Source organism: Coptis chinensis, chromosome 4, assembly GCF_015680905.1.
Source record: "Coptis chinensis isolate HL-2020 chromosome 4, ASM1568090v1, whole genome shotgun sequence".
Classification (NCBI taxonomy): Eukaryota; Viridiplantae; Streptophyta; class Magnoliopsida; order Ranunculales; family Ranunculaceae; genus Coptis; species Coptis chinensis.
In genome coordinates, this window is record NC_141459.1 from 12,152,835 (window position 1) to 12,179,955 (window position 27,121).

The following is a 27,121-nucleotide window of genomic DNA, read 5'->3' on the forward strand; positions in this document are numbered from 1 at the left end:
TTAATTATTTAGTTATCAATTTCATTTCTTCGTTGTTAATTTAGATTTGAATCTATTGATTAGTTAAATTAGTAAAATGTAGAATCTTTATATGATGTCTAGTTTTAATTCATATGGAAATGATAGTTTGATAAATCAAGGCTAAACCTCCATTAGAGGGGTTTGATGAAACCATGATGAAAACTTGATTGTGTAGTGTAGAATCGTTATAAGAGTCTATTCCACTCTAAAAGGTCGTTGATTCGCCATGAGAATGGGTGGACTTCCTCACATGCTAGTTATGAATTGGTAGATATGCCATGTATAATTAGGGATTAGAACGACCAATTCTTACCGTAAAAACGAAAGAATTGGATTACAACAATCTATGCTAGTTCTTAAGTTGGATTCAAGGTGGATTCAATTCCCCTCTAGTTCTTATTCTAGATTCAAACTTTAGTATTCCGTAGCATTTCGTAGTTGAATTATTATAATCCCAATATTTTGTTAGTATAAATTGTATCGTAGTATAATTTGTAAAACTCTCATTGACTTTGGTAGGATTGATAGTCGTAGAAAACTTGAATGTTAAAGAATTAGGAGTGGAACGAATCTTCTATTCCAACTCTACTTCAATAGTATTGAGAGTAGAAAAACTTTGATAATATTAGACGTAAAATAGTTATAGTTTTACTTCGGTTTGATATTCATTATTTATTCGGAGTAGAAATATATATACATCCAATTTTATGGGTTATCAATATTCCTGAAGGGGAATACCACTCCCTTACAATACTCATGACCGTACCACACTAAACTAAGAGAACTGTATTGAACTGTACACTTTTAGGAAGGGCAATTTGTAAGAATGCATGCATGCATTCACGGATCGGAACTGAGAGATATCGCTGTGCTTGTTTGAAATGCGAATTTGCAAACGTAAGTGGATGAGCCTACGGAATGCTCATGTGTTTCCATGCCAGTATCCTACATAAAGGATGAAAATCCCGTGAAAACTTTACCGCTATTTCAAAACTGCAAAGCCTTAGCAGTATTTCCATCAATTTGCTTAAGAATTTGGTGGTTAAAACACTTCCCCGGCCTGTTGAGCTTAACATTATATTCTTGGATTAGCGAAAAAATAAATAAAAATAAAACTCTTGGTCGAAAAGTTTCCAAATCAGCAGAGCATGCAAAAAAAGCATGGCCATCATGAACTAAGCTAATGTGAATAATGTCATTGTGACATTGTTAGTTGTCTTTTGGTATGTTTCTTTTTTTTAGGTATGTTTTGAGTCACATATGTTTTGAGTCACATAATATTGAGATATATTATTCTACTCTTGTGAAGAAAGTATGAGATATATCATGAACTATGTAACTGAATTGGGGTGGGGGGGGGTGGGTTGGTTTGTGTGCAAATTGTTAGAATCTCTATGAATATTTCAAAATACTAGTGTGTGTGTGCAAAATAGAGGAGATGAACTAAGTGTGTTCTCTCCACTTTAGTGTATTGTGGATAGTCTCACATTGGTTAATCACCACTAGCAAGTGAGGTATATGAAGAATTCCTCTACCATAAGAGCGTGCCCTTAGAGTACAAATGCTTTTGTGTTAGGAGGGAGGACTCACCCAAAGCCACACCCGCTCGCCCGCACCGAACCGAGTCGCGTCGTGTCGGGTTTGGGCTTGGGCTTGTGCTTATTGTCTAGTGGGTAGTGGCTAACTAAAAGCCTAAACTTGTTTTGCTTTTGCATCGGTGTTCTATCTCTAGTTGGTTTCTACTTATTTATCCGTTTGTAAAACTGACTTTGAGTTTAAGGATGAGTCCTTCTCCCATCTGGAAAACCAACTACCTTCTTCTATATATTGAGGTCTGTGCGTCCATAGAGAGTATCCAATCCAGACATAAGTAAAACTGACTTTGAGTTTGAGGATGAGTCCTTCTCCCATCTGGAAAACCAACTACCTTCCTCTATATATTGAGGTCTGTGCGTCCATAGAGAGTATCCAATCCAGACATAGAGAATCACTTCATCAGAACTCGTTAATACCAAAGACACACCTTCATCCCACACGAAATCAGAGAACCAGAATTCGACCTCGTCCTATTCTTCTTCTTCTTCCCCGTCACCGCCGATAGAGTTATATTGTTGTTGTTCTGAGAAGTAATCGTTACAGTCTCAAAAAGTCGGCCATTGTTGACCATTGAATCCTGTGAGAAAAACGTCACTGCTGCCTTTCTGCACCATTGAAAATGGCGAAATCTTTTATTAAAAACAGCCTAATCCACGTCTTGATTATTACCTGTTAATTCTGTCATTGTCTCTTTATTGTTTTATTTATTCGGATACAACACAAATTCTTCTAGTCTAATTATTTTTCTAACAAATTACTATTCTATTATGTAATTTTTCCAAATTTTTAGGGCCCCACATCAGATGCACCCCTGGTTCCATCTATGCCGGTTGGTGTTAGCTAGCTACCCCTTGTCGCTGATTGATAAGCATGCCAAACCACACGGCCCCACCTAACCCCATGGAATAGAAAAAAAATACTCTAGATCAGGAATCATTTAAAATGAGGACAAAGGTGGGATAGTTTCTGAAACTAATAAGTGTTGGTTGTTGATTGGGTCTTATTTGTGTTTTGTATCAACGACGATGTAATGGTGCTGAAAATTATTGTACGAAAGATAGCGGATGGTTGTCACGGCTCCACCAAATTATTGATACGCATGAATCTGGGCCGTGGACTACACGTCTACATTATATATAGCCTGCGCACAGTAGCTTTTCTATTAAAAAAAAAAGAGAAACTTTGTTTACCTACTACCTAGACTAATACATATTTTGGACTCAGTACTTTTTTTTTTTTTTGGTAAAGGACTCAGTACTTAGAATATTTCGACTTCCATACTCTCTATTTATATCATATAATTCAGCTGAAGTGCTGAGCAGACCATTCATCACTCAACATGACCACATCAATTGAATCGTTTGGTAGTAGCACCTTCACCACCTTGCAGGTAGTTATAGCTTCACTATTTGGTCTCATAGCAGTCACATTTGTCATTAGAAAACTGTCCGATAAGAAGAAGTATCACCCGTGTGCTGGTACCGTCTTGAACCATGTTCTCCACTTCAGGAAATTACATCATTACATGACTGACCTCGCTCGCAAGCACAAGACGTATAGGTTGATCAGCCCCTTCCGCAATGAAATTTACACTTCTGACCCTGCCAACGTCGAGTACATCCTTAAAACAAATTTCCCAAACTATGGCAAGGTAACCAACGTACACTTGTTGCACATCAAGATAACATGCAAATAGTTGTAAGAATCTTCAAGGCAACTGTATTTGATATTACTTGCATGAATTATTTCTCAGGGATGGTATAACTACGCCATTTTGAACGATTTGATGGGTGATGGGATCGTCACTGTGGATGGTGAAAGGTGGAAATATCAAAGGAAGGTGTCTAGTTATGAGTTCTCTACCAAAAACTTGAGGGATTTTAGTGTCGCAGTCTTCCGACGAAATGCTGAAAAACTTGCTGGGGTAGTTTCAGATGCCGCAGCAGAAAACAAACCCTTTGATGTACAAGTAAGCCTTGAAGTTCGTTGGATACGCTTAAGAATTTTTGCCAACTGCATACATTTACTATCATTCTTTTGCCAGGTCGGATATAAATTATATTACTGTCAAAATTACATTTTCATGTGTTGATATATTAGAAAGTAATGATACACACACCTACTAATTTGACCTACTTAACTGACCTATTAATAATGGTAATTAACTATTGATTTACATATAGATACATGTCTATGTGTATTGCAATGCAAACCAACATTATCCAAATAGTAATCGAGTGACAATAATAGGTCTAAAAAGTAGGTCCATATAGTACTACTCCTGGTAAAGTAGGATATGATCATCTACACCTACATTTTCATGATCAGGTATATATATTTCATTGGTTTTTTAGTTTTTGGCCCATGTGATAATAAGGTAATTAGATTTTGTCCCTCTTTAATTCAATAACTGAAAAAAGTATCCTGACTAAAAAGAAAATATGTTTTATCATTTTTATGTAGCATTTGTTTTTGAAATCAACAATGGACACTATATTCAAAGTCGGATTCGGCGTAGAGCTGGATAGCGTGTTCGGAGCACAAGAAGGAGCAAAATTTGCACACGCATTCACCGAATCAAGTGAAATAATCATGTGGCGCTATGCTGACATGTTATGGAGGATCAAGAGGTTCTTTAGTGTTGGAACTGAAGCAAGACTAAAGAAAGCTGTCAAAGTGATTGATAAATTCATATACAAGCTAATTCGTGCTAAGATTTCCAAATTGTCCAAGTTTGATTCTTTTGTAAGTTTCTATATCTATTTCTACTATCTATATACTAAAGCAGAGACTTCTAATAGAAGATTTTCTCTCTCTTATGTGGCACTATAATATGAGAGTTAGTTTTTTTTTATTTCTATTTTCAGAGTACACAAACGTGTGGTGAGTTTAACTTTTTATTGGTGTGATCACTTGATGCCAGGTGAAAAAGGAAGATCTTTTGTCGAGGTTTCTGGAATTAAACGCCACAGATCCAAAGTACTTGAGGGACATAACTTTCAATTTCTTACATGCTGGAAGGGACACAACAGCTGCCACTCTTACCTGGTTTATGTACAGGATGTGCATGCATCCCCACATACAAGAAAAGGTCGCACAAGAAGTCAAGGAGGCCGCACAACTGAAGGATACGACATCTATTACTGAGTTTGCAGCAACAGTGACTGAAGATCATGTTCTTGATAAGATGCAATATCTACATGCAGCTCTATCCGAGACTCTTAGACTCCACCCTGCAGTCCCTGTTGTGAGTTGATCTATAGTTCTATATATTTCTGTAAACACGAAGATAATCTTTACTTACATTATGTGTTTACCTGTTCTGATTAATTTTGGCCTTGATGTTACAGGACGGGAAAATTTGTTTCTCAGATGATACCTTGCCGGACGGATATAGTGTGAAGAAAGGAGATATGATAGCCTATCAGCCATATGCCATGGGAAGAATGAAATATAACTGGGGAGAGGATGCAGAGGAATATCGTCCAGAAAGATGGATTGACGAAGATGGCAAGTTTCGCCCTGAGAGTCCTTTCAAGTTCACAACCTTCCAGGTGATTTTCTACTTCAAGTTATAAACCTACACTTAATTAAAGGATTAGTTGACGTATCTAGGTAGTTGGGAGAAACAACAAAATACATATAAACATTTCCAGAAAATATATGAATCAATAAGTCACGACGTAATTGAGTTCACCATTCTCTTCCTGCTGCTTAACTGCTTAAGCACTGTGTGACCTGTTAACTATAAGATGACCTGAGCTGACAGCATAATCTTACACGAAAATCAATTACCTTGTTTGGAAAGACAGGGTGCATGTTAATGGTATTTTAGTGTTCATACTCATTTTTTGTAAACAAAATACAATTTCCGTTTCAGTTGAGTAGAACTTCAATTTACATTACCTTGTGCTTGTTAGGCTGGACCGCGGATTTGTACTGGAAAAGATTTTGCTTATAGAGAGATGAAGATATGGGCTTCTGTCTTGTTCAACTTCTTTGTGTTCAAGTTAGAGGATGAGACGAAACCAGTTAAATACAAGACCATGCTCAATCTCCACATTGACGGTGCCCTCAATGTCCAGGCCTTTCCTAGAGCGGGTCGCAACCTTGGGAAAATTGATGCTTGAACAGACGGTTGTTGTGTCTCATTTTTTTATCTGTTTGTTTTTATTTTTGTACTTGTTGGGATATTTAGCCTTTACAAAGCCAATGAACATTTATTGTTTATACATGATGATGTTTAATTAAATGCACGAATCTTATTATTATGCATATGGATGAACTAATATCATATGATGAAACCATAAGTTCCATAGGTAATAGAATTAGAACAATCAAGCATATGAAGAGTCATGTGCGGAAGATTTGATTGTATCTATTTACCTAGAATGCTTCTGTGATTAGGGGTGAAGTCGGACGCTTCATTTATAAAGATCAGAATATACATAATTGCTATATGATAGGATGATGATATCTCAATCATTTGGAGTATGACTCTAAGTTTGTATATTGGTGTAGTCACACGACCGATTAATCGAGGGATCAAAGTGAGAACACACTATAAATTATTTGTTAAGGTTAGTGTGCAAATCTCACTCTACCAATTAATCCCTAGACTTGAGGAATTGTGAAAATTCATTCATGCCTCAAATTTATTACTTTGAGATGTTAAAAAGTAATGTCTATTCATAGACTAGACTTGACATTTTGGGTAATGAATGTAGGACGTTTTGAATCAATTAATTCTAATAAAGGATCCACCACTCTACCTGAGTTATATATTAGGAAATTGTGGACATAACTAATTGAGCTCAAACCCCCGGTATAAGAAATAGTTCTTTTTATTTCAATTGATGTTAAATGTCAAATTGGGTCAATTAGACAATGGGACAAAATGAAGAACAAATTCCCATGGTCTAATTGTGAATACAAGTAAGGTGGAGGGACTTAGATATAATTAATGGTAGAAAATGACTTTCTTGAAAGTTCAAAAGGGCCTTATCAGTAAATATGGATTTGTTAATGGGACTTTCCATATTAAAGAAATATATATTAAAAGGGTTTTAATATATCAAGACAAAATCTTGTATGATGAGGGAACGATCTTCTTAAGATAAAGACTTGGAATCCTAAGTGGATCCCATTCAACACACACTTACATATACATCAAAGTTTCTACATATATAAGAGAATAACTTTTGGAGAAAGGACCATTAGTCTTTTCAGGAAAAGTACAACCAAAAAATAGGAGAAAAGTAAAAGTGTTTTGTGGTGTGTTATGTGGTGAATACTACTTAGAAGAAATTTCAAGACTACGTGATTTGGATTCAAACTTTGGAAAGTTTCTATTTCTTGTCAATCTTCAATTTGATTGGCTTTGAAGGTATTTTTTTTTTAATTAATTTTTTTGATCAATCTTAGATTAAGTGTTAAAGATGTAGAATTAAAGTAATCTAACAATTGGTATCGAGTGAATGGTCATGCTTTATTATCTATTTTTATTTCTTTTAAAAGAATAATCAGATCTGAAAATTTTATATGAGATATATGGTAATTTCATATCTGCATGTTCTTAGTAATAAAGGTGCAATTTTTTTTAGTATTGGGATGTACTATTTAAAATTGAATAAAAGAAAAAATATATTAACGTTGTTAACATGAGATGTTAGTTTATTAATATGGTTTTTTGTTGCATGAGTATATTAATAGTCTGTACAATTTTTGTTTTACTGCTTGCATATTAATTTGTTTAATTAGTGGCTATCATGTATCCTGTTTAATTAAACATAATCTTTTTACATAAGATAAATAGACGTTGGACTAATTTTTTAGCCATGTTAGTAGCTGCTAACAAAATAAAGTAGGATGTACTTTTAAGGCTTTGTACTTCAGTTAAGTTTTCTTTGCCTGACATGTGCTCTTCTTTGCATGATATGTATGGACCACATGCTAAGTAAATGACGTTTTTTTTTAGAAGTATATAGCTGCTGGAACTTTGTCTACTGTGACACATGAGATGCTTACAAAGCTTTTGAAGCTTGTACAATAGACATGGTTATAAGTGGTACACATGTGCAGTTCTATTTTTTGGAAGTTTGCTATTACAGCTTACTTTATTGGACAAGTACAATATTTATTCAATGCATGGGATGCACAAAAACATAGAACATGGAGTCATGCACTATATACTAATTAAAGATGCATATATAATGATGCAAACACATAGGACGTACATGCATGAGTCAGATATGTTTGTCCAGATGCTAAATTATTATATGATATATTAGATACACACATGACATGCTAGATTAGATATTTTTTTCTTATTTGCATGCATGATATTTATGAGATAACTATTTGCATATGATGCCAGCTATTTTTTTTTTCCGCAGTACACTAATATATTAATGATAGATCTTTAATTTTGGCAAGAGATGCATAATCTCTTCATTAGAAAATTAGAAAGATATAATTGTCTTAACGTTGTTTTTTTATTGATTAATACCCTCGGTCTATATAAAGCAAGTAAAAAGGATTTAATTTACTTAATTAAATCCCTTGCTAACCGTTATCAATTCAATATGAATTATTATATTTTTAGATGTGATTAATATGATCCCTACGGATAAATTAATTGACGCTAAAAATATTTTGCCTATTGTCATTCTCGGTAAAAAAAATTTCATGTATGGCTAGTGTGGAGTGTTTTCCTTACGGATTCATTATCTCATGATTATATTAATGAATTATGATGATGGTACACATCTGAAACATAGTTGACAAATTACTACGGTTTCATGCAATTATGTTTTAGTAGCAAAAGGAATAATAATGGAAATCATATTACATGTATGTAAAATTGATGGGTCTAGTAGAACTTCGCCGATTAAGTTGAATAATTTTGATGCCGTGACGGATAAGAGATTATTCATAAGTATTAGGTTTCCATTCTTTATATTTGTCTTATTGATACAATATGGGGGTGTTGTATTTTTATTATATAAGCGGAAATTGGTTATTAAATTCCCAAAACCAATATTTAATGCATTATAATAATTTTTGTGTAAATGTAAATGTTAGGATATCGTCTCAATCAAATTTCAGTCCCTTAGCATCTATCTTGAAAGAGAACAAGTTAAGCGGTCCCTAATTATGTGGATTGGGCGTAACATTAACATTATCTTGATCTTTTTGAAAGTTACAAATTCGTTCTCACTACCCATTGCCCCCTGAACCGCCAGACAATGCTAGTGCAAGGAAATTTGAAAGATGAGTACAAAAATGGCAAAAGGCCAATGAGATGTCCAAGTGTTATCTCTCGGCATCCATGTCAAAGCGTGCTCCGGCCAACACCAAAAATTTTGGTAAAACTCATTGAGATCATGACCAATTTGCAAGAGATGTTTGGCGAACAAAATCGCACTAAACGTCAGATTGCAATGGCAAACCTGATGAATACAAAAATGGATGATGGGACTCCAGTTAGGGAGCATATCCTTAAGATGATTGGCTATGTCAATGAGTTGGAGATCCTAGGCTAAAATAGACACCAATTCTCGGGGTTGATGCTATTCTTCGGTCTTTGCGGTTTCATTTAATCAGTTCAAGTTGAACTACAACATGAACAATATGGATCTGACACTGCCAAAGTTAATGAACTCTTTGCAGCAGGCTGAAGACTTAGTTAAGGTTAAGCCAAGTATACTGGTCTCAGAAAATGTTGGTGTTTCCAAGCCTAAGCGAAAAAGGCAAAGGCAAGTGGAAAAAGGGTAAAAAGTTTGCCCTTGGGGCAAAAGGGGAGTGGAGAAGAATTCAGGGGCTAAAGCAAAAGGTAATTGTTACCATTGGAAAAGCCCGGTCATTGGAAACGAATCGTAGAGAGTATCGGCTATGAAGCAAAAACAAAAAAGAAGGTATGCAATCCTTTATTCTTGAAACCAAAGAGTTGGTATTTCCTTCTAACACCTGTTATGTGGAATAAGAGGCCACTAACTACTTTTTGTAAAATGTTATATGAGTTTGAGGAGGAAAAAGAAGGATGAATGAAGAAAAGGTGTACCAAGCACTAGGGACGACAGAGGCAAATGTTGCTACAGTATCAATAGGAGTTTATTGTTTAGCATTAGAAAAGAAAATGTTGGTTTTAGAAGACTATTTTTATGTTCCAGGGATAATGAGAAATTTGGTTTCTGTTTTTGCACTTTATTATAAGTCAGAATATAATATTCTATTTCATTTGATTCAAAAGTTGTAATCAAATTAATAAAAAGATTATTGCCTCTGGTTTTTTGGAAAATGGTCTCTATTTACTTTCTTCTATGCTAGAAATAAATGATTTTGATATTAGTAATTCATCATATGTTATTACCTCAAAAGAGGGTATTTTCTTCAGTTAATCTAACAAACTTGTGGCACTTAAACTTGGTCATATCAATGAATAAGATTGATAGCTTGGAGTGAAAGATGGGATTTTAAGTTCACTCCCTTTATAATCTTCCTCAACCTGTAATCTTACTTAGAAGGAGAGATGACTAAAAGATCTTTTAAAGTAAAGGTTCAAGAGCCACATAGTTAATGGAGTTAGTACATCTGAGATGTACATGGGCCTATAAATGTGAAAACAAAAGGTAACTTAATGCAAAATATGATTTTGTTTCAATTAAGTGCACCAAGAACTCCACAACAAAAAGAGATTGCAGAAAGAAGGAACATAACCTTATGGGGTATGGTTTGGACTATGGTGAGTTATTCAAACCTGTCTCTATATCTTTTTGAGATAAGCCTTAGAAATGTCAGCAGATATTCCTATTTATGTTCAATCTAGATTAGTTTATAATTTAGATAAAACTTCCATGTAAAGTTCGAGTTTATCTAAACCTACTCCGATTGCCATCAGTAGTGGGAGGGCAATTAGACCTCCAGAAAAGTTAACCCTATTATTAAGGGACACTTTCTATGTTATATCATATGACAAAGATAAAGATCATATACACTAGGAAGAAGCAATTTCTAATATTGATTCGAGAAAATGGCTTGAAGCAATGAGATCGGAAATGGAGTCCATGTATTCCAACAAAGTCTGGGAACTTGTTGATCCATTGCCAAATATTAAGCCTATTAAGAATAAGTAGTTATTCAAAAGTTAAAGGGGAGCTAATAGAAATGTAGAGACTTTTAAAGCGAGACTGGTGGAGAAAATGTTTACTCAAAAAGAGGTTATCAAATATGAGAAAACTTTTTCGCCAGTAGCCATGAAAAGTCCATTAGAATCCTTCTAGTGATTGCTACTCATTATGACTATATGATTTGGCAAATGGATGTAAAGACTGCGTTTTAGAACCTAGAGGCTTTACAGTTCCTACAAGCTTTAAGGAGTTTGAATGTAAACTTTGATCAAACAATCAAATCGTTTGGTTTTGATCAATGTAAGGAAGGACCTTGTGTTTTACAAGAAGGTTGAAGCTACAATGGCTATGTTAATGGTCTCATATGTATATGGTACACTAGTCATTATGAATGATATAATCTATGAGGACCAAATACTATATATTGGTATATATGTATGTGCAGACCCTTATATTAATATTATGGGTTTTAGAATGGTTGCTATATGGCTTTGAAGGCCAGTGGGAGATTGTTGGGATATTTGGCCTTTACAAAGCCAATGAACATTTATTGTTTATACATGATGATGTTTAATTAAATACACGAATCTTATTATTATGCATATGGGTGAACTAATATCATATGATGAAACCATAAGTTCCATAGGTAATAGAATTAGAACAATCAAGCATATGAAGAGTCATGTGCGGGAGATTTGATTGTATCTATTTACCTAGAATGCTCACAGTTAGGGGTGAGGTCGGACGCTTCATTTATAAGACTGTAATATACATAATTGCTATATGATAGGATGATGATATCTCAATCATTTGAGTATGACTCTAAGTTTGTATATTGGTGTAGTCACATGGTCCATTAATCGATGGGATCAAAGTGAGAACACACTATAAATTTGCTGTTAAGGTTAGTGTGCAAATCTCACTCTACCAATTAATTCCTAGACTTGAGGAATTGTGAAAATTTGTTCTGTCTCAAATTTATTACTTTAAGATGTTAAAAAGTAATGTCTATTCATAGACTAGACTTGACATTTTGGGTAATGAATGTAGGACGTCTTGAATCACGAATTCTAATAAAGGATCCACCACTCTATGGAATTATGTATTAGGAAATTGTGACATAACTAATTGAGCTCAAACCCGGCCGGTATAAGAAATAGTTTCCTAATGCTCAATTGATGTTAAATGTCAAATTGGGTCAATTAGACATGGGTGTGACAGTGAAGAACAAATTCCCAATGGTCTAATTGTGAATACAAGTAAGGTGGAGGGACTTAGATATAATTAATGGTAGAAAATGACTTTCTTGAAAGTTCAAATGGCCTTATTGTAAATATGGATTTGTTAATGGGCACTTTCCATATTAAAGAGATATATATTAAAAGGGTTTTAATATATCAAGTACAAGTACTTGTATGACAAGGACTTGTCTTCTTAAGATAAGACTTGGAATCCTAAGTGGATCCCACTACACACATGTATTTACGTATTCTCAAAGTTTCTCTATATAAGAGAATAACTTTTGGAGAAAGGGACCATTAGTCTTTCAGGAAAAAGTACAACTAAAAGTAGGAGAAAATCAAAAGTGTTTGTCTTGTCTTTGTGTTGTGTGGTGAATACTACTAGAAGGTCAAGACTCACGTGATTTGGATTGAGCTTTGGAAAGTTTCTATTTACTGTCAATCTCCAATTTCGGCGGCTTTGAAGGTATTTTTCTTTTAATTATTTTTTTGATCAATACTAGATTAGCATGTTAAAGATGTAGGATTAATGTAATCCAACAGTAGTGACCAAGAGAAACTAATTATGATTAACAAGAATGAACTGCTAAAGATGTAAAGTAAAGATTGAATCGAGCTAGAGATGAGTTTTCTTATTGAATAACAACATCGGTTACAATTTTTTTCTCTCTCTCTTGTTCTAGTTTTACAAATTTTTCTCTAATGATTTCAAATGAATCTTTTACTTCTCTTTCCAGTCTTTATATAGTGCTATGAGAATAGCTTTCACCAATCATTAACTGTCGCGTGTCTATCCTCTTCTTCTTCCTCCTTTTTTTCCCGTCTTAAACCTGCAATACACAAACTACATTTGCGAAATATTGACCATTACATCGATATTTTTTTATTATTCAAGATATTTGGGCTGGAATATCGGGTTGACGATATTTTCCCATGACATCGCCCCCTCTCGACACTTTCAAATTTCGACCACGAAAAATTTGAATGTTTCGAGAACCAACATAAATTTAAAATTTTCAAAATTCAAAATTTCAAAATATCAAGCGGTTACATCTGAAAAATGAACAGTTATCACGAAATATGAACAATAAAAAGCTTCAATTATTTTCTCTCTCTTCACTTATCCACAAAAAGCTTGAGACACTCCAACCCCACCACCATTAACAAACTAAAAAAGTTTCAACTTGAATTTTTCCGCTGTCTCCATCATCAAAACTTTCTGCAAATTTGTCAGGTTAGTTAACATAAACACTTAAAATGGGATTTTCTGCAATAAACTTCATCGTTCACTACACCATAACAGCTTTTTTGTGACAGGGGCTTTTTCTGATTTGTGACGCCAAATAGACGTCAGAAAATTTGTGACGCGATAATAGCGTCACTATATGGGTTTTGCCGTCACAATAAATTAAATAAGTAATTTGTTTATTTTTAGAAATGTTTAGAAAATATAGTGACGGCAAGAAGGCGTGAGATAATAATACACGTGATGGGCATGTGCAACAAGATGAGGCGTAAACTCGGAACTGTCTGCAAAGAATTGGATTTCTTCTCGACCTCAACTCAAGAACACAACAAAGAGAAACCCTTCCCTCTTAACTCCGCCTGATCTTTTCTCCATGTTTCTTGATCTATTCGAATTCCACCTCATTTTCGTTGATCTTTCCCAAATTTCGATGAAATTGACTAAAGGAAGCAGTTTGTTCATCTCAATTTGTTCATCTTAGACAAAGGTACCATCTTTCCAGCTGAAAAGCCTGAGATCCCAGATTGGTCTTGTTAATCAAGAGCCTATTCTATTCGCAACATCCATAAAAGACAATATACTGTTTGGCGAAGAAGAGGCTTCAATAGATCTTGTAATTGAAGCAGGCAAGGCAGCTAATGCACATAACTTTATTACAAAATTACCTGATGGATACAATACTCAAGTAAGCGTCCACAATAGTTTTTATCATCTATTAAAAGTTTATTTATTGTTTACTATAACTAATTTGTTGAGCCATCTCGTCTGCTCGATCAGGTTGGGAAATTTGGAGTTCAGTTGTCTGGAAGCCAAAAACAAAGACTGGCAATTGCACGAGCTCTAATAAGAGACCCGACAATCCTGCTGCTTGACGAAGCTACAAGTGCATTGGACGCACAGTCAGAAAGGATAGTACAGGACGCTCTGGATCAAGCAGCACAAGGGAGAACAACAATAATTGTGGCCCATCGCCTCACAACCATCAGAAATGCCGACTTGATTGTGGTTCTTGAATCAGGAAAACTACTAGAATTGGGTTCTCATGATGAACTGATGCGTATGAACAATGGAGAAGGTGGTGCCTACTCTAAAATGGTGTTCCTTCAACAATCGGGTAAGAATGAATTTAAGCAACCCCCTCATTTTCAGACAGAGGGTAGTAGTCAGCATAGAATGATGCCCATGCCAAGTCCAGTCAGTGCGAGGTCAAGTAGGCAAATCAGACCCGCTTATTCCATGAGTCCTGCATACCCCTTCAGCCCAGCATATGCAATGAGTCCAGCATTCTCCATCCAAACTAATCACTATGATATTCCAGCTGAAGGAAATTTGAAAGCCTTAACCTATCCTCCACCTTCACAGTGGCGCTTGTTGCAAATGAATGCACCTGAATGGAAAAATGCAGCTCTTGGGTGCCTGGGTGCAGTTGGTTTTGGAGCTGTTCAACCGGCACATTTCTTCTGCTTGGGAACAATGATCACAGTGTTTTTTATCCAAGATACTGCACGTCTCAAATCAGAGACCAGATTCTATTGATTCATGTTCCTAATTGTCGCAGTTATGTGCCTCATCACCAATCTCCTCCAACATTACAACTTTGCTATCATGGGAGAAGGCTTGACCAAACGGATACGAGAGAAAATGCTTGCAAAGGTGTTAACATTTGAAATTGGATGGTTCGATGAAGATAAGAACACAAGTGCCGCCGTTTGTGCAAGGTTGGTTACGATCTTTTAAGGTATCTATAGTTCCATACTACTACTTTCGACGAAGTTCAATTTTGTTTTTCGCTATTTTGGTTTTGTAATTCTTGAATTCGTTTTCTAGGGTTTATAAATTTCTTGTTGATTGAGTTTTAAATTTTATTGTTTTGAATTTCAGGTGTATCAAAAGAAAAACAAGTTCCAACTTGTTCTCAATTCATTAGCATTTGTTAGTTCTCCAGAAGAAAGAGAAGCAAGCAAGCGAGACCAAGGAGCAGCAGCGGTTACCACTCTCTCAATCTATCATCAGGTAGGAATTAAACCCGTGTGTTTTTATATCAATTAGCAGCTTTGATTTCTTAAAAGTTTTTTTGAAAGTGAATACTGGCTGTATGTATGTCAGTTTCACTTCTATAGGTCGAAAACTTCTTTTTCTAATTTATCAATGTTTAAAGTGAGCCATTGAGTATAATAGAATTTTTATAGGTCTGTATGTATGTCAGCAGAGCAGCTATATCAGCAACATCGACGACCAACAAAGGTGTTGGTGCTGCTGCTCGATTTTTGAAAATCCAGTAAATAAACTTAACATGTTGGTGGTGGGGCTGGGGTTCTTCCAAATACCTTGCTGCTGAGGTATATCTCTCTCTTGCGCTCAATTAAGAAGGTGAATGATTTTGTAGGTAGCATAGACAAGAGCAAGAGATATCGAGGAAGAGATATTAGTTTTGCAGGAATGCTTAGAAGAGAGGAATGGGTTGTTGCTAGCTTCAGCTTCAAAGGCTGAGCAGGTAAAGATCATGAAATCTTCTCTTTGGAAGTTTATTATTCTAGATCCTGTGTAATTTGCTTGAATGATTATGTTTTGTTGCCCTTTTTGTAATGACCACAACTACAAAATCCTGTGAGTTTTGAATCATAGACTTACAATATCAGCTTCCACTTCCTGACATAACATTATGCACTCACATTATCAAATCTAATGGAGAGATGGACTGATGGAGGTCATGCATGTAATCATTTCCCAAGTGAGCGAGGCGGTTCTTCTTGTTCTTCACATCAGTTAATATACTCATGTTTTTCTCTACACTCCCAAAGATTTTTAATAGCCAGGCCATTACCAAATTCTCCCCACTTGTGTGTGTTTTCAGCTGGTCTGTCCCCCATTTTTAAATATTTGGCTCTATATTCATTTATAGTTTCACTTACATATGTACATACTTCACATTATTCTTCATTGCTCTCTCAAAGCTGGAATGTAAATCTTAACCATGTCCATCTTCACAAATTCTGTTCTTGTTCTTGTTGTCCTACACACTTTAAAGTCTTTTGCCACAACCCTTCCACGACACCCTCTAAAAGTCGATTTTTACTCCAGTTCTTGCCCTCACCTTGAACAACTGGTAGGATCAGTGACATCTCAACAATTCAAAGAAGCACCAGTTTCGGCACCAGCAACGATTCGTCTTTTTTTCCATGACTGCTTCGTCGAGGTAATAATCTACAATTCGACTCTTCTTTCATGACTGCTTTGTTGAACTGTTGAAGTGTTGATTTACTTCAAATGTGCAATATAGAATTTTGTGTAGTCTGAAGCTAACGTGCACCCGTAGTCCAGTCCACAAATCAAGTAGCATTGATACATAATGTGTCTCTGACACTAACATGCACTTTGCGCCGTTTGGTGATTATTATTTATGAGTGTCTGTATACTGTTCAGCACAAGTGTCATTCTGGTGCATTATACTATTATAACAAGGACCACAGTAGTAATGACTGAGAATTGAATTTTTTGTTGTATTTGTTGTTTTATAGGGTTGCGATGGGTCTATTCTTATATCGACGAAGGCAGGGAGTGCAGTTTTAGCAAAGAAGGATGCACAGGATAACAAGCATTTGGTAGTGGAGGCGTTTGATGGTATAAAGAACGCTAAAGCCTTGGTGGAGAGCAAGTGCCCTGGTATTGTTTCTTGTGCTGACATTGTGGCCATTGCTGCCAGAGACTTCGTTCACTTGGTAATTAGCTATCTTGTACTATAATTTCATTCATCTGATCGATATGCCTATAGAATATTTAAGGCTAAGTTTCCAACAAAATACAATTTTAGAGATGATGTAGAGATTGTGTCATTTGCCTTTTTGATGTCGTATATAATGTCAGCATGACATAAAATAGTGATGTATGTTGATGTCAAATGTAGGTTGAACCTCTGCTCTCTGGTGGAATGACTAGATACCTGATTTCTTTTTCATCACATTCATTGTCGCCTTCAACAATCAACCCAAATCCTGCCAACTTATCTTATGTTGCCTCCCAGGTCCATATGTGTTTTCTAGAAGTCTACAACATTATGATTCCACACTATATTATACACATTACATGATTACGTTACAGTGAGAAGTTAGTAGTTTAGTACTCCTTTAAAATAGAGTGGCATTCGTGTAGATCTTTTCCGTGCATATATGAGAGCTGGCAGTTTGTGGAGTTGGTTTCTCAAGTAGGATTGTTTTGTCATTTTCTGGGCAGAAAAAAACAGCAAAAGGCACACAACTACCCAAAAATAATTGAATGATCATATGTAGGACACTACACCAAGTTTGCCTCATCAGATTGTTCCTTGACAGCTTCAAGACACACTAACATTATTCAGATTCTACAGTTAAGTAGATTACATTTGGCTAAGTGCTGAATATGGTTTGATGGCATCAATCTATTAAGGTTTTTTTTTAAGAAAATTATGTGGGAGGGAAGGGGAAGTTTCAGACTTCACAAAGATTTTTTGTTCAAGTGACCGATGACTCTCATTGACCACTCGGTTTAACAAACAGTTGTATTCTTGTCGATTTGTGAGTAATCTTGAAAGCATTTTTATTTTTTCACTAAGTACAACTTCAGATTGGCTTGTTAATTAGTAGGAGGGGATTACTTTTTCATTACAGTTCATTATCTACTGTCATGGCACTTAAAAATCAAAATCCTGTCCTTCTGATTGGTAGAGCTTAATCTAAGGTTAACCTTCATTCCTTCGCCTGTTAAGGTGAGTGGTGTTCTGATTTCGAGTTAACTTGATGAAGATTACCAATAATAATTCCAATCTATGACGCAGGTAGGTTGTCCTTATTATCAAGTGAAGACAGGGAGGTGGGACAGAAAATTTTCTTTGGCATCAAGAGTGAGCTCAAACATCCCAAGAGCCAACTCAACAATCGATGAGCTTCTTAAAACTCTTTGACTCAAAAGGAGTAAGCCTGCAAGACCTAGTGGCTCTTTCAGGCGCCCACACAATTGGTTTCTCTCACTGCGAGCACTTTGTCAGTCGACTCTACGACCATCAGGGAACTAAGAAACCCGACCCTTCCATTGACCCAAGGCTCGTAAAGGCCTTAAAAATGTCCTGCCCTCATTATGGTTGTAATGTAGGCGTCGTTGTACCATTCGATGTCACCACACCATTCACATTTGATCACTCATATTACGGGAATTTGGAGAACAAAATGGGGTTGTTAGCTACTGACCAAGCACTTCTCTCGGATAAAAAAAAAATGTGTGTGGGGGTGTCTGTTATTTTATTGTCTTTTTTAATTAAAAAGATTAAGTGAAATGACATAATTCACTTGTTGATAAGCTCATTGCTCATTCTTGTTGTTTAGAATGTGAAATTAAAAATTAAAGTGACTTTAAATTATTGGTTTTGCTTCTTTGACTGTTGTTTTGGCTTGAATTGGAGACATGCTTTTAACTAGCTACTTCTCTCCTTCGTTTATTTTGCTTGAGCATGTTGGATAATGGTGGGATCTTTGCTTTTGCTATGCAATGTATTTGGCTAAGTGGTTTATTCTATTCTTTGTTCAATTGTTAAGTACTTGATATTATGGAAATTGAATATAGTTGTACTTATTTCTGTTGTATATTTCACGTGGATATGACAAGGAAGATAAAGCAACAAGGGATTATGATCTAGCTGCTTTGAAGTATTGGGGTCCCACTACCACAACCAATTTCCCGGTAGAATACACTTTACAAGTCAACATTATTTAATCTTTGTTAGTTGTCTTTGAATTTGATAGAAGAAAACTGATGTGGTGGTTAACTGTGTAACTCTATATTTTGGATAACAGAAGAATAGGAAAAAAAAATGGTTTAGGATTGTTTTACTGTTAGTAGTGCCGATGGTTTGTTAGTGCATTCTTTTATTGAGTTGAACCTCAAGGTTTTGCTTTATTTCTTCCTTTCATTTTCTACGTTGATACTTTAACCAAGGTTGGAAGTTGGAACTTATGCCACTTTAATCTGTTATAATGTAAGCCAGTTTCCATGTCATATGACACCAGGCTATATACTCGAAGGTAAAGGCAGTACCCGTTTAGTTGTATATATGTCACTTTGTTGTTCATATAGCTTCTAGGGCTAAAGAGGCTCCCATAGGTGCTTTACTGTGTATTAGTGTTGTGTTGTCAAATAGTAATGGCCTATAGCTTCTTTGATATCCTAGTGGCATGGTTATTTTCTTGCTATGTTACTAATTTGGTAGACTAGAAACTATGTCACTTAGTTTTAATTGGTATAAGTAAACCTATTGTTGTATATATCTCTCGTTACATTTTAAGGTAGAAGTCTATCTAAATTCTTTTGTTAAATGAAACAGGTAATGCATGTGACATTTGTTTGTTGCCGACTTTGAAGGATGGAGGTGGTCGATATTGCCACTTGGACACTTTCTAATAAGAAGACTTTCTTTCTAGCTAGTTGTAAGCATAATGTAATGTACTTTTTCGTTTGGAAAATTGAAGTACTTGGTGTTTACAAGTGACTTGATAACTTTGAGTGATGGAATGAATGTTTTATTCTTGATTCTTGAATGGGATTGACGGTGTGATTGTGTATTTTATGAAATGGATTGTTTTTTCAAAGAGTTGTATCTTGGCTAGTTCATATAACAACCGGTGCTGGCTAGGGCTAGTTGTATCTTGAATAATAATAATAATTGGTTGTTATACATCCATCGGTGGATGTGGATGTATAGCAACCAATTATTATTATTTTTTTCTAAAATATATTTTGTGACGTCTAAATGACGTCACAAATTTTGTGACGCCATTTTGACGTCACAAATATTTGTGACGCCATTTTGGCGTTTAATTTCATTAAAAACGGCGTCAAAAATTTGTGACGCCATTTTGACGTCACAAATAATTGTGACATCGTTTTGGCGTCACAAATTAGTGACGCCAAAACGATGTCACAATTATTTGTGACGTCAAAATGGCGTCACAAATTTTGTGACGTCGTTTTGGCGTGACAAATTAGTGACGCCAAAATGGCGTCACAAATATTTGTGACGTCAAAATGGCGTCACAAAAATAATTGACGCAAAACTGTGACGCCATATTTGTGACGCCAAAATGGTGTCACTAAAATTATTTGTGACGCCATTTTGGCGTCACAAAAAAGCTGTTTTGGTGTAGTGGTTGTCTTTAATCTTGAAGAAAAACATCTGTTTTCCTTTATATATTACTAGAATTTAGGGTTAGGGTTTTGAGCTTGAATGTGTTATTTGTGTGTCCCTATACTAACTATACCTTGAATTATAATTTTTGACAGTATGGCTAGGAGAAAAATTTGTGTTAATTTTAAACGCACCCTCTCGAAACAATCCTGGCTTCAACGTCAAGAACGCATGCTTTCGACATATAGTTTTTCACCTCAAAACCCGACATTATCCCCAAGAGACCTCGATACGCGTTTAATTAATAATATATTATATACTTATACTAGATATAGCGATAGTGGCTCAGATAAAGGCTATAATTCTAATAAAAAATTTATTGTTTTTAATGATACCGATATGTTGAACGAAAGTATTGAATCTGCAACTCGAAATAACTCGTCCTCTTCAGTCTCGTCATCACAAAGGACCGAGACTGACGAACCAGAATGGCGTGCCATGTATCTGGCTGACGGCCCCATTCCTTTGAGACTGTAGATTCAGAATCTGACCGCAAAGTTATGGACGATAATAGCATGTGGAGTAATGGCTTGAACCCTTGTTTTCCCCAAAGACCCAACTTAGACATAGTTAAAGCTGCCTACCAAATACCAGAGTCTGTCCATCTTCGACATTATGCTGGTAGTACAAAAGGAACTCGATGTCAAAGCGGCGTTCCTCAAACCACCATTATTACCATTGGGCAACTAGCTGCTGGCCTGCGCCTTCCCTTATCTAATCTCGATCGAGAAGTACTGAACTACCTTACCATTTCTCCTGACCAAGGCATAGGCAATTTCTAGAGATTGCTGTACATTTGTAATTTATATATTTCTCACCTTGCACCCGATGTCCGGATATCCCAAAGGATTCGTCTTATCGATATCCAAAAACATTATACCTTTGTTGAACATAACGAGAAGAATAAACATGGTATAAAAGAGCCCAGTGGTTATTTTTATCCCAAAAAATGAATTAACCGTGCAGACATTATAAGGATAAACCAAGATAGTGATTTCAGATGACCATTATACCCTATCGTTGTATCTGGGCAATGGGAGTCATCTGCTTCAGTCGCTTTTCCATCCTTGGCATATCCTATTTTTAACATTAAAGGTACGTTATTTTACGACACCCCATCCCTCCTCTATCTTAGACCTGCTATATGACTAGTCTATCATTCCGACTTTGTTTCAGTGCCCAAACCAACTGATAAATGTAAAATGAATAGTTTTACCTACGAATAAAAGATTGAACTCTAAACGCAAGTAAGACTAAAACTATTTTCTCGTGTGTTATATCAAAGATTATTCTACTCTCGAATCTATCGAAATAGAGTTGGAGTAAAATATTCGTTCCACTCCTAGCTTGTTAGTATTCAATATTTTCTACGACTATCTGTCTATCCAAAGTTAATGAGAGTAATGTGGGATTTATGGTACTATGCAATTATGCTAACAAGATACGAATAACGAAATGACGGAAATATTAAGGTTTGAATCTAGATAAAGAATTAGGGGAATTTGATTCCACCTTGAATCCAACTTCATAGCCTAACATAAATTGTTGTAATCCAATTCTTACGTTCTTACGATAAGAATTGGTCGTTCTAATTCCTAATCATTCATGACAATCTCTACCAACTAATGACTAGAATGTGAGGAAGTTCAACCCATTCTCATGGCGAATCAACTACCTTTTAGAGTGGAATAGACTCTTACAACTAATTATACACTACACAATCAAGTTTTCATCAAGGCTTCATCAAACCCCTCTAATGGAGATTTAGCCTTGATTCATCAAACTATCATTACCATATGAAATTAAACAAGGCATGACATAAAGATTATAACTTTACTATATCGATCTACTCAAGAATTCAAATCTAATTTAAACAACTAAAAAATGAATAACGACTAATAACTGAATTTAGATCTAAGTAATTTAATAAACCAAACTAAAATTATCAATAACTAACTACTTTTATTAATCTAATGAATAATAAAATAATGATTTAAATACTAAATTCAAATGAAAACTAATTAATTAATGGAGTGAAAACTAGATCTAGAACTATGTTCTAATAGCTACTTGCTACCTAAAACTAACTATTTTCTTAAGAGTTAAGTCTTCTCAATTCAAATGGAGGAGACAAGATCCACATTTTCGTGCATGAGCTAAGGAGCCATGTTTTGGGTCGGAAAATCGAGCCCAAAACCCAATTTCTTCTGTCCATAGAGGTTTTTTCAGTTGGATTTTTCTTCAACAGACTTTTTGTCCACTTCTACTCCTCTGATTGGGTCAAGGTTTAATCCATTGGAAATCTCTTTCCGAGCCGGGCGTTTTGACATAAGGTACGCCCAATTCCGAGGTATGAGTCCAAAGATACGGTCTTTGGAAGTTCTATTGACTTTTGTGCGCTATTTCTGCCAGCGTTGACTTTGACTTTTCAATTTTGACCGGGCTTTTTAAAGGCTTTTTCTCCTTGAATCTTGGCCTTTAATCTCATAACTCCTTATCAAGCAACCCTTGCTCCTTTATCTCGCCAAAGTGACACATTTATGCACTTAATTGACTCTAATGCCTGAAATACATAAAAGCACATAAGCAGCATTAACTTTTATTTATTACTCGCATAATTAGTCTAAATGTATTATTGTTAAGGGATTAAAACTACAGTTTTGGGCTCTTATCAAACCACCCCCAAACAACATTTTGCTTGTCCTCAAACAAATATGAGAAATTAACATAAGTGATAAAAAATGGAGTTCTAACTAATCTCGTTTCGCCGAGTGCGATTGCATTGACCATATGCAACAAGGCCTTAGACCACTAGGAATTCCCTAGTGGACGAGTTATAGCCTAGTGAGAGTTTTACAGTAAATGTACTCACAAAATTCATCTATACTACAACGACTAAGAAATAAACTATTGTTTCCTTATATATGTCTCAATTATCTATACATTTCACTAGTAATGAATAAAGAATAATCAAGTCAAAACCTAAGCTAATATATGCATAATAATCAATCATCTACGAATAAACATGTATACAATGAGTAATACTATGAAATGCACTAGCAGGTCCGTTTCTAAAAACTCGGAATAACGTCTTTAAGTAGGTCCTCACATAAATGTCAAGACAAAAACCACTCTGATTTTTCCGGTCAAGTTTCACTACTCCAATGTGCAGTGGGCACACTTTACCTTACAATCTCAATGACACACAAGGAAGCCGAAGTCGATCAATCACATCTTCCACTTACTATCACACTAACCTATTCCTAATTGAGCTAGAGGTCTTTATTAGGTGTTGCGGGGATTAGGAGATGGTTTAAGAAGGAAGAAAATTGATATTCAAAAAGGACAAGTCTGAGATAATAGTCTTCATATTATGTAACTAGAGAAAACCTTGTTCTTTATTTTTGCTTCTACACTTTGTTTCCATCCTTAGCCATATTTTTTTCTTTTTCTTTTGCTTTTGACTTCTTTGATTCTATTTTTAGAGTTCTAACTCTTTATTTTCTTTTATTTATTTATTTATTTTTATTTGGATGGAATCTTTCTTTTCTTATCTGAAACAACTAACTAATTCTTGATTTCAAAGGTTTTTCTCTTTTCTATTCTTCATCTCTATTTTTGAGTCATTCAAAATATAGGTAGGCTGATATATATATATATATATATATATATATATATATATATATATATATATATATATATATATATATATATTTTTTTTGGTTTGTTTTTGTAACAGGGTAAAGGATTTGCGGTTTATGAAAGGCTAAAGAAAGGCTCAGAGGGGCGACTAGCAGAAAATAATTCATAGGTTTGAATTTCTTGCTATATCGATCCAAAGAGGGCCTAAATTATCGCTTAGGATATGGTATAGTGATCAAGAAAGTGGACGTGTGATTTCTCTATCCGGATTTTACTTTTCCCTTGTGTCATTTTTCTAACGTTTCACTCATATAAGGCTTTAGGCTATATTCTCACAGGATTTGTAGAATAAGTACTCTAGCCTAGATTTTAGAAACTTACTGCCAAACAATCATATATACTCATGCAATATATTTATAGAAAGATACAAAGATTATTATCTACATATTAATCTAAGTTTTTAAAAACTATTCTAATACAAAAGCTACGTGAGATTTCTAGATTATCAATGGCCTAGAGAAGGGAAGCAATACCAATATTCTTAAGTGTATAACATAAACTTTTTATTTATATTTTTAAAATTTTTGAATTTTTACTAGAAAACAAGTGCATATTATACATATCTATATCCTAACAGATGCCTTAATTACACGTGTTTCTATGCCCCCAAACAAGAAGCATGCTTTGTCTTCAAAGTATATAAATAAACAGGGTAGAGAAATACCATGGAAACGCGTGAAATTCTGAAACATCTGCAAAATAAGGTTAAACATACTAATATAGAAAATAAAAAATTGACGCAACTCTATAGGAGTTCCACCCTTTATTGGGTTAATAAGAAATAAATTGCTTGGGACATAAGCAGACACTAACTGAAACTAAAAACTTACCTTAACTCCCGTTTAAGCCTCATCCTCCTCATCTCTAATAAAGAAATGTGGTTCCTTCGCATCTTGCCATGCCATGATGATTTGTCAGGCTTCACGTCACTTATCATCTACTATAGCTAACCTGTCAAGCGCCACTTGGTCTGATGGGGTGTAAGGTGCAACCTGATGAGGTTGTATCCTCCACCCTTGCCAAGTCATTGCACAGAACGATCGAATAATACAATTGGTGGATCTCACAATGTCGACCCCAACCCAATCCGTGAAGCTGGCACAAAAAATAGGAAAGGAACATAGCATAATATGACAAATTAAAACAGGCATAAGAAGGTACTTATGCCTCTTGCTATGGGCTCGGGCTAAACTAGACATTAGGGTCTGGGGAATATCATAGAGTGTACGTCCCCCAACTAAGCAAGGAAAATATTACAAGTTTCGTCATTCACAGAAGAATAACGCCATTCCCCTCTAATGTTTAGCATGATCCAAAAATATAACAGTGCCCACGTTCATAGACAGGCTACCAAGGGCAACGTTATAATCCCCTTGGTCCTCAATCCTAAAGATTCCTGCCCCGTAATGCTCATGCAAATCCTCATAGTTATACATGTACATATTATCTACCAAATAGGCCCATGAGTCTTGTATTTCAGCGGGCATAGCAAGTCCAAGAACCAAGAAATTTCCATCGGTTCATCCCCGATGGTGATGGAAAACACTTGTTCTCCATCTGGTCTATCAAAGAACTTACAATTATCATAAAAATAAGATGTAAGTGCGGGAGAATAAAGTTCATCAGGTCTTACCATTAGCGGTTCCCAGCCTACGTGTATTATAACCTCGCGAAACCAAGCACCATAAGCGTCACTTTGGAACAAGTCTTCAAAAGACTGTTTCGGTATGATATGAGGTGATATCACCACAAAACTACTCTCTAGAACAGCTGGGACGATCTAGGAATAACTCACAAAAAATTGGAATTTTTCGTGCCTATAGATGTCAGAGCGCATGGGGTGCTCAAGCTATGCCTGGGTAGGGCGCGAGATGCGCCTTGGTGAATTTTGAGTTCTAGGCACTTAGGCGCAGGGCGCGCTCACTTTTTGCCTGGGATGGGTGCGGGTCGCGCTCAGGTGAATTTTTGAGTTACAGGTGGGCAAGTGCAGGTGGTGCTCTACTGAGGTGCAGACGCGCTCCGTGCTGCTGAAGTCCTAAAGTGAAGAAGAAAAAACGGAACTTGGGAGTGAAAGGTGAGAGATGAAAGTGGGATGTAGTGTGGGTTGTGAGTGTAGAATGAAAGAAGTTTATATAGGTTGGGAGCTTCCAAAACAAATTGGCAAGTTGCCAAAAAGTTTTAAGGCAATTGCCGGAAACAAAATATTTCCAAAACCGAAAACGGAAACAACCCATATTATCTATTCCAAAACCAACCCAATATCTTTTAGGTTGAATTTAGGATAGTAACTACCTAACTCATTGAGATTTCATCCTACCACAATATCTACTCATAGCCATGCCCATATTGGCAACATCCCCAACAATCATCGCAAAATTATCTAATAATTTTTTTGGATCATATAAAAATCATGCTAGACTAAATAATACCACCCCCAAACAATTCGGGAAGGTGGGATTAACAATAAAATCAAAGCACAATTTGAAAAGAACCAAATTATATTAAAATTTAAATTCAAATACATTTAACTACGAAATTTAACAACTTAACATCCAAACTACTAAAAACAATAAAAACAACTAAATAACATCGACACAACAACTTTTTCTAAACAACTAGCCACGTGATGAAGATGGACCCTGAGATGGAGATTGGGCCTGGGATTGTGATGGGGCCTGAGATAAAGAAGGGCCCGAGCCATCCGTCCTTTGATGACGACGCTCATGTCTATCAAACTCATCTGAAACAGAAACCTCTAGGGGTGGCATGTGTTGTAGAATCTCTACTTGGAACAGGCATTGTGCTTCCATTGCTGCTTTCATCTCTGCCTTCATCTTTGTATACTACGCATTGTGATGCTGAAGGAGTGTCTCCATATTATACAAGATATCATCCTGACCCTTTTCGAGGATTTCAAACTCATCTGAAGGTTCTTTTGTTTATTTCGAATTATGATCTGTCTATCATGTACATCTTC

General features: G+C 35.6%; 1 protein-coding gene and 2 pseudogenes across 4 annotated transcripts; all 3 read left to right on the forward strand.

Annotated features, from left to right (window-relative positions):
* The first annotated feature begins 2,864 nt into the window (after window positions 1-2,864).
* Window positions 2,865-5,888, forward strand: LOC147501923 (cytochrome P450 704C1-like). 2 transcript variants are annotated; one of them, XM_086606919.1, is made up of 7 exons: window positions 2,865-3,268; window positions 3,371-3,586; window positions 4,081-4,362; window positions 4,541-4,864; window positions 4,968-5,171; window positions 5,538-5,762; window positions 5,816-5,888. In XM_086606919.1, exons 1-6 carry the CDS (start codon window positions 2,957-2,959, stop codon window positions 5,745-5,747), a joined length of 1,548 nt encoding a protein of 515 aa, XP_086463045.1. In that variant the 5' UTR covers window positions 2,865-2,956; the 3' UTR covers window positions 5,748-5,762; window positions 5,816-5,888. The 2 variants fall into 2 exon arrangements, with proteins under 2 accessions (XP_086463045.1, XP_086463044.1); XM_086606918.1 differs by having other exon boundaries at window positions 2,866-3,268; window positions 5,538-5,888.
* A 3,361-nt stretch (window positions 5,889-9,249) lies between these two features.
* On the forward strand, window positions 9,250-14,952 carry LOC147501924 (ABC transporter B family member 15 pseudogene; annotated as a pseudogene). The gene is made up of 3 exons (XR_015220888.1): window positions 9,250-9,339; window positions 13,714-13,917; window positions 14,010-14,952. The product of XR_015220888.1 is annotated as an ABC transporter B family member 15 pseudogene (transcript).
* LOC147501925 (peroxidase 19-like) lies at window positions 14,838-19,846 on the forward strand (annotated as a pseudogene). The gene is made up of 7 exons (XR_015220889.1): window positions 14,838-14,939; window positions 15,114-15,245; window positions 15,704-15,726; window positions 16,314-16,428; window positions 16,751-16,951; window positions 18,043-18,941; window positions 19,582-19,846. The product of XR_015220889.1 is annotated as a peroxidase 19-like (transcript).
* Window positions 19,847-27,121: the final 7,275 nt, after the last annotated feature.

Coding starts and splice junctions, on each gene's coding strand:
- LOC147501923 (XM_086606919.1), top strand. CDS start 2,957: ATGACCACATCAATTGAATCGTTTGGTAGTAGCACCTTCACCACCTTG. Junction 3,587..4,080: donor ACAAACCCTTTGATGTACAA/GTAAGCCTTGAA, acceptor ATTTTTATGTAG/CATTTGTTTTTGAAATCAAC. Junction 4,865..4,967: donor TCCACCCTGCAGTCCCTGTT/GTGAGTTGATCT, acceptor TTGATGTTACAG/GACGGGAAAATTTGTTTCTC.